Source organism: Sceloporus undulatus, chromosome 1 (assembly GCF_019175285.1).
Source record: "Sceloporus undulatus isolate JIND9_A2432 ecotype Alabama chromosome 1, SceUnd_v1.1, whole genome shotgun sequence".
NCBI lineage: Eukaryota > Metazoa > Chordata > Lepidosauria > Squamata > Phrynosomatidae > Sceloporus > Sceloporus undulatus.
In genome coordinates this window covers 219,670,513-219,679,003 of record NC_056522.1, presented here as the reverse complement: position 1 = coordinate 219,679,003, position 8,491 = coordinate 219,670,513, and the positions used below count along the sequence as shown (strand labels likewise).

The 8,491-nt window shown below is 39.6% G+C and overlaps 1 protein-coding gene across 3 annotated transcripts in view; it reads left to right on the top strand.

Moving 5' to 3' along the window:
- Positions 1–8,491, top strand: part of GALNT13 (polypeptide N-acetylgalactosaminyltransferase 13) — a 268,667-nt gene that overhangs the window by 252,507 nt on the left and 7,669 nt on the right. For 2 of the 3 annotated variants that reach the window (XM_042480727.1, XM_042480736.1), the window contains one exon: positions 2,247–2,445. The exons of the other annotated variant lie outside the window; for it this stretch is intronic. In XM_042480727.1, the coding sequence (XP_042336661.1) occupies positions 2,247–2,432 (186 nt within the window). In that variant the 3' untranslated portion in view covers positions 2,433–2,445. The remainder of the gene's footprint in view (positions 1–2,246; positions 2,446–8,491) is intronic. 3 annotated transcript variants of the gene reach the window in all.

Sequence of the window (8,491 nt, the reverse complement as noted above, 5' to 3'; positions counted from 1 at the left end):
CACATCACAAATTCATATTTTTAGGGACTCATTGGCCCCAGACAACTTCAGCTTTGGTGACTAAAATGGCAGGAAGTGTTGCAATCAGTGAATAATAATAATAATACAGTAATAATAATTTGTATTACGCTTTTTCACAAAAGAATCAAAGCGGATTCCAACAGTATAAATAAAACATCAAATAATTAAAAATTACAATTAAAAAACCCCCAAACCCCAACCCTCCCATAAAAACAGTGATCAACCCATAAAAAGAGATTAAACATCAAAAGTTTAAAACTGTCCAATAGGAATACACTAAAATTTCAGGCAGATTAGCATAAAAAATGAGTCTTCCTCTAGGGGAGGGATGAGGGCGATGGTATCAATCAATTTTGAATCATTTTATTGACCAAGTTCAGGAGAAGGTAGCTATACCAGGACTGAAGGCTACTTCTCTGCTAAAAAAAAAAAGCCAAACATAATTTGTAAAATGGCCAGAACTCCTGAGGTCCAAACACTGTTCTGATTTTGAGCATTGGCTCTTTTTTATGTGAAACAGATCAGAGAATCCCTGCCACAGATTTAAAAGATAAGATCCTACTCTTGCAGTCTTTAGTTCACAGAATTGCTCAGCTGAAGTTCTGGAAGTCATCATGCAAAGAAAGGATTTTTCCACCCAAGCTCTGGTTCTATACTACCAGAAAAACAGGAAACAGCCTGTGGAGTTTGAAGCGTGTATTCCAATAACTATCCTGTCTAAGTTCTGCATGTGATAGCCAATTTCTCTTATTCGCTCCCTCTTGCAAAGCACTTGAAATGCATTATATCTTGATATCAAAGATAGCACTCTTCTAAAACTTCCTGACAACTGGCTGGCAGTCACCCAAAGGAGAGAAGAATCCTATCCAAAAATATATTTGGGATAACAATTCCCCCTCTGTGCCATTCCCATTTTTTTCTGATTCCCAATATAGTACCATAACAGAGATAATAATGAATTTTCAGCCAGTGTTCATTAATGATGAGAGCTTTGAACTAGATGGATTCCACAGAGGAGGAAAAAGAGGAGGAGTGGAAATCACTCCTACATTCTTACAAATGTACAATATACTAGTTACAGGTTTTGTTACGCGGGTAGCGGCTTTTTATTTGTTTATTTATAATACATATCCATACAAAACCACAACAAGGCCAATATGTGGGGCACACAACACACCCATCCATTCTGCCATCAATCTCCTCTGGCCTTGTGATATGGAGTTTGACCTTGGAGGACTGTATGTTGAGGAAAACTCCTTTTGTTACCAAGAGACATTAAAAGTGAGCTGTTTGGTTTCCCTCCACTCTCTAGGATTTTTTCACTAGCAAGTAAGGTAATGCTGGTGGGACAGAAGACAGTGAAGGCTGTTCTGCACACCACAAGAACATTTTGAGTGTGCCCTTAATCTTAACAAATGCTCCACATAACCCAAATAAAAACATTAGGCAGAAATACTCTCTGTTATGCCCTTGTTTCCTATCTGTAGGGAATTTTTACATGGAAGAGCTTTCATCAAATGTACCCTCTTTCTGAAAGCAAGAGAAAACATACTTGCAACCACCACCACCACCCTTCATGATTTCCCACCTGGTGTTTTAACCAATGCAAGCCAAAAATCCTAGAGTCAAGACCTACTCTCTCTTACATAATTTTGCTGAATAGCAACTTGATTTTCAGCTAGAATAACATAACAGTTTCACTTGAAATGAGGCCACCTGGATGGCAGCCAGAGAGAATGGAAATCTGCGTGTGGCTCTCAGGATCTTTGGATTTCTTGCATTTATTCAATCTTCTCATTTCTAACAATTGTGTTGAAACCCTGTAATTACTGGGACTACTTAGAGATGAAACCTTGCAGCTTTGTGTGCATATCCCTTCAAGTTGCCTGTCAATTTATGGTGACCCCATGAATTTCACTGAGTTTTCTTTGGCAAGGAATACTCAGGAGTGGTTTTGCCAGTTCCTTCCTCTGAAACACAGTGTACAGCACTTGGTATCGGTTGGCGGTCTCTCATCCAAGCGTTAACCAGTGCTGACTCTGCTTAGTTTCCAAGACCAGATAGGGATCAGGAGCCTTCAGGGTATTTAGGCCCTACCTTACAGCTTTACCTAACAGCATAACTTTATTTTGGTTTGTTTACCTTTTCATTGCTAAGGCTTGATGGAGATTTCATTTCCTTGTTTTTGCTATTACTGTTCATTTTGCCCTTTTTCTCTCATACAGACGCACACATTTCTTCATATCATTACCCAGTCATGTCTAACCATAAGCAGAATAGAAGATGGCACTCGTGGCCCCACTGTGGAGACTTGTAATGGCAGCCGTTTCCAAAGGTGGCTGCTGAGAAACTACACACGGCAGGAGGTTTTTAGGAATATTTTTTCCAGCCCCACTGATTATTTTCTTTAGTACATGCCTGGAGGTTGGTATCAAGGGAAAAAAATAATCTGACAGCTTATTTGATTTTTGTTCTTTCTCTTTTCCTTTCCTATGACTAGTTTAGTTTATACATAGTGTGAAGACATAGAAATAGCAGCTTAACCATGGCATTTGTTTGATGTTCCCAAACTCTGAGTTTGTTAAAAGCAGCTGAAGTGAAAACCATCTGTTAACTGCCTTCTGTGCCATACCTCTTTCCCCTTTTCCCTCCACATCTTTCTTTATTCCAAACACTGTCTGTGAACTAGAAAGTGTAGTTCCGTGTTGTATTTAAAAATACGTTGTTCTTAGTAAGTAGCAGCTGCTATTAATTGACCAGTCCTATGCTCTGCTCTTGCTGCCATGCTTTAAGAATCAAAATGACATCCTTTGCCTTCTCCACTGGAGAGGGGGGATTATTCACATTTGTTTTTGCAGTGCACTGGTGTCAAGAACCACACCCCATACAATGCTGCACACACTGCAGGAGAGTGCAACAAACAGTGAGAACCACTTAAAGGACAATAATCACTGCTGTTGTTCAGCACAAGTTCAGCAGCACTGGAAAAAAGCTTTTTAAACCATTCCAGCTTTTTAAACCATTATAAATAGTCTTTTACATATACTTTATTTTCTACCTTGAGTTCCATACTGGGAGAAAGGTTGGATATAAAATAAATAAATAAATAAATTGATGTATACAGCTGTGCAAAAAATTATAAAACATGCTTTGTGGGAAGAGCTGCTTCTCCTGGGAATCTTGCACTCTTTCACATGGTCTGCTGATGCTGCAAAGTGGAACATAAGGCCAAAGTGTTAGTGGATATGGAAAGTGACATTTTGTTGCTTAGTAACATTATTTGCCATGTTGGAGCAATGTGGGTCAGCTTGGATATTTACTGAAGGTTATTGATTTTACAAAAGATGTGAATGGGTCAATGGAACCAAGAAGATAATTACATGCTACCTTAGCCTATGCAGTAGCAATGTTGTTTAGTTTTACAGTCATGGGTGGTTCCACGTAGAAGCAATGACCAGTCTGTATTTAAAAATGTATGAACCAGATAAGAGCTTGGCTTGACTCAAATCTGAGGCTATGGAACTTCAGTTAAAGTATACAAACTATAAAATGCACAAAATTCAAAGACATAGTCATATTAGTCTGGAATATCAGTATAGAAAGGAATATTGTTGAATAACATATAAGAGAGAGGCTATTTCCAAACAGTATTTTACTGTCTTTGAATAATGAAATCCAATATACAGGGGTACTTCTGGACACAGCCTTTCTTCAGGATGCACAAGGGACAGCTATGTCATTGAATGTCCGCTTCTGCTTTTAGCTGATACTCTGGCTGTATTATCTGCTTGAAGATACTGACCAGATAATTTATATCAATACCTAACTGATCTACAGTTTGTCTATGACACTGCCCATAAGGAATGCTACCAAAAAAAACCAGCCAATAATGAGGGTTGTTTGGCATATGCATGTGACACTTTTATGGAAACAGCTCCATCGGCTGCCAATGTGCTCTTCAGTCCAGTTCAAGATACCGATACCTTAAGATTAGGCCCTAGGTTTAAAATGGGTAGGAATCATTATTATTATTATTATTATTAACCTTTATTTATGAAGCGCTGTAAATTTACACAGCGCTGTACATGCAATCTTTTTAGTTAGACGGTTCCCTGCCCTCAGGCTTACAATCTTAAAAAAAAATAAAAAAAAAAATCATGTGACCCTCCAAAATGTTCTTTGACTGCAATTCCCAGCATTCCTCACTATTGTAGTCCAGCAGCATCCGGAAGGCCAGATTTCCCACTCCTGGTCTGAGGGTGCATCTATACTGTAAAGTGATGCATTTTGAAACTACTTTATCTGCCATGGCTCCATCTTACAGAATCCTTGGATTAATAGTTTTGTGAGACATCAGCATTTTTGGAAGAGAAGGCTAAAGACCTTGTAAAATTAGAAATCCCAGGCTGGAATGACAGCACTTAGGATGGAGCTACAGCAATTAAAGTGGTGTCAGGCTGCATTATTTCTACAGTGTACATGCACCCTAAGACCAAGATATCTCAGGGAACACTTTCTCTAATAGAAAATGTGTCCAAAAATTTGAGATTCATCAGTGAAGTTGTGTTTCCAATGCAGTTTTAAGTAGAAACCCGTTTAACCTTTTCATCCAAGAAAGGCATTTTCAGTGTTTGGTAGAAAGTTCTCCTGTTCTCCTCCATAAACTGTTTGTTTAGTTTGGTTTCTCATAGTTTATTTGGAAGCCTGTATGAAACTCTTTGGAAGCTGGCCCATCATTTTAGTAGGGCCTTGCTTTGTGTTTAACTTGTGCTTGTTTTAGCTTTATTACTTTAATATCAGTTTTAATGTGATTTTTTAAAAACATGTTTTGTGGAATTGTTATGTGTGCCACTCAGGAAGCAGTATTTGGAGAGCAGCCAAGACATCCTGTAAGTAAATATAATTCAATAATAGATAGATAGATAGTAGAAAGGTGTCTCATATAAATATTGATAATTTTTTACATTTTTGAGACTGACAATGCTGATGTTGTTTATAAAGGAAAAGCACTGGCTAATGGTGTATTAAAAAAAAAAAACACCAGCTTCCCCATAGATGTATACCTTAATTCATATGTTATCACTCTGATTTTTGTATTAAAATTTCAAAAGCATTTACAATATTCTTTATTAAACTAGTGCTCATTTTTCTTCTAATTTTGTTTCAGTATAGAAAAGCATTGCAGCAGTAAAAGAAATTCTAACCCTCTTCTCACAAACACATGAAGATAAAAACACTTGAACATATATTGCTAAAACAGTGGGAATAATTAAGCTCTTTTGCAATAGTTTTATGTTGAATATAATAGTATTATTCTTCTGCACAATCTTGTATCCATTTGAGTATGAGAACAGAGATTATTATTACTAAACAGCTTGAGGTGTCTGTACTATAATAATCTTGATCCTGAAAAATGAAAAATTCTAGATTGGGTGGTTTTGTTGGTAGCATTTTCCTAATGTAATCAGTTGTTGACCAAACAAAGAAAGTTCTTTGTGGTAATGACAGAACTGGAAAAATGAGTGCTTAAAGAAGATCACTGAAAAACCCAGCAACAGATTTGTCTAATATGAAATTATGCAACAAATCCAAAGAGACAATTAATGGGAGGCAGTACAGCATCTGTGAGCTTTCTTAGGCCCATTACAGATGGGCCTTAAAGTGTGCGCTCTGTGCGTGCTAGAGTTAGAAAGGCGCGTCCTTTCTGGATGCCCCCAACCCTAGCACGCGCGGAGCGCGCACAAAATGGCGGCAGCTGTTCCACATGGCCGCCACCATTACGACATCACGACCGCGCCGCCTCTATATAGGGCGGTGTGGATGTGATGTCGTCATGCCGCGCCAGGGTGCATACTACGCCCCTTCCCTGGCCGCAAAAGGATCTCCGAAACGGAGCTCCTTTTGCTATTTGCGTCGCTGGGCGCAGCCTTCAGCCGGCTGCGCCCAGCGACGCAGAGGAGAAAGGAGCCAAGCGGCCCCTTTCTCCTCCTCCCTGCTGCCACGGGGTGTCCTTGGGGCTTGAAGCCCCAAGGACACCCCTTTCCAGGCTGCGAGGAAGGGGCCTTTTGCCGCTTCCCCGCGGCCTGGAAAGCGGCAGATCGGGGCCTCAGCAGCTGCTGCTCTAGCCACTGAGGCCCCGATCCGGCGGGGAAAGGGGCGGGTGCAGGCCGCCGCTTTTCGGTGGTCTGTAACGCGCCTCAGTCTGTAAGCTTACTTAAATCTGGTGAAGAAGATTCATGATTTCACTCATGAACTTAAAGCTGAAACATGATAGTTATGTTAAGATATCCTGAATTGTTGGCAAACAAGTTGTTTTCATATCTCTCAGTAGAGGGAAAATGCCGTTTTTACAGGACTGCAAAAAATATGAAATGGCCTTGAGTGATTTAATATAACAGATGTAGGCTTTTCTTTGGGAATTGAATGACAGTTTGCTTAAAGTAAGAGGCAAACCTCAGGGGAGATGTTCCTTAAAGAGCTTTCCCTGTAGAAATTGCACAGCACATGAAATTGCAAAATGTGACACTTGCCAGTCTAGTGAAAAATAAAGTGTAATCATTTCGCGAAAGGTTAGGTCTTTGTGCAGTCCTGTCATTGGAACTATTTTAAGGTAAGGGTCTCATTTTGAAAAGAAAAAATATTTCTACAGTGGCATCCTAATATGTGATTTCACCTTTCCTTAACACTATCTATAACATTACACATCCACCTGCTTCTGGGTTTTAATAAAAAAAACACCCACCAAAATTTTGCTGAACTGTTTTTCTGAAAACAGATCTTTGCTATTGGAAATCTTTGCAAATTAAGCAAATATAAACCATTGGGATAAGCTAAACAGATATCCCTTGGTGTATTTTTCTTTTTCTTTTTTTCAAAACGTAAAAGAAACAATGTTAGTGGACTGATGAGGCAGGACTCACTCTTATTTCCACATTATATTTCCAATCAAAATTTCCACTGCAGCTGCCATTGGCCCTGGTTTTTGTTTGTTTGTTTGTTTTGAGGATGGATGGGTACACCTTTTGTTCTTCACTGATTTTTGCCTAGTGAAGATCTTAGCAAGCCATTGGACTCAAAGATTGAAAAACAATAGTATTTGCATGAACTAATATCTGAACAAGCCCCCTGGCAATTTTTAAGCCAGGTTGGGCACTGTCTTAAGGCTGGTTACTGCTCCTCTGCCCTTCAGTGTGGCACTTCCTCACCCCTTGGCTGCTATTACTGACATTCAGCAGCAGTTACAGCAGCTGTTTGGTGTAGAAAGCTGTCAGGCTTATCCCGTAAGAAATTATGATGCGGGAAGCCAATATGAAGGAAGAGGAACAGAGAAGGCAAACAAGGCAGTTGACAAATACTTGTAGGAAAGTTATGCTTGCAGAAGAAGCAGAAACAAGGAGAGAAGCACAAATAGCAGAACTTTAGAGGTATGGCAACAACACAGCCACCATTTACAGTGATGCAGTCACAAAAGGACAATGTGTTGTTGTTGTTTGATGCCTTCAAGTTGTTTCCAACTTATGGCGACCTTAAGCTGAACCTATCATGGGGGTTTCTTGGCAACATTTGTGGGTCCACAATAAGCCTTAGGGTTGCATGTCATCCATGGCCTATGTGTTGTCCATCCCTGTTATAAGCCATGAAGAAGCTTGTGACTTCATATTTCTGTGGTAACAACTAAGCTGTCAAGTCATATAAAGTCACAGCTGTATGATGGCCCTACCAGGTGAATAATACCCCCCACCAATGCTTGCAGTCCCAAACAGGCAAAGAATAAACAAACTTGTTGTTGTGGTTGTTGTTCTGTGTATTATATCCACTCTAAACCTATGGTAGGGTTTTATTGGCAAGGTTTGTTTTTGGGGGGTGGGGTATCTTTGCCTTCCTTTGGGGCTGAGAGAGTGTGACTTGACCAAGGTCACCCAGTGAATTTCCATGGCTGAGTGGGGATTTGAACTCCAGGGTCATAGTCCAACATTCAAACCATTACACCATGCTGGCTCTCAGCAAGTACTTAGTTGGTCAGAAATACAAATCTGTCTTAATGAGTAGCTGCAAGAGATTAAAGAGCAAGGTAGATACTGAGCTGACATTTTGATTACAACATTCAGGCACTAGTATGTTTCTTCCTATGCCACCATCTACTTTCAGCATTGTGTCACTATTATACAAAGCAAAACCACAGTACAAAAGAGATTTGATTTATAAATCTCATTCCTACTATTTTTAGTGTGAAGAGCAACTCAACAGATTAAAGTACATAATGCTGTTGAGATCTTTGAGTGTTTTATAAATTATAAAATACTTTCTGAAATGGAACTGATGGCCTTGAATACAGTGGTTGCTACAGGAAGCATTTTTGTTATGTTCTGCCTTTCGGCACATTCTGTCCTAGTGATGACTACAGATCAGTTGTAGTGAACATGCTTTGCACATAGAAGGCCCAGATTCAGGACACTGTCCCAGTACAGAA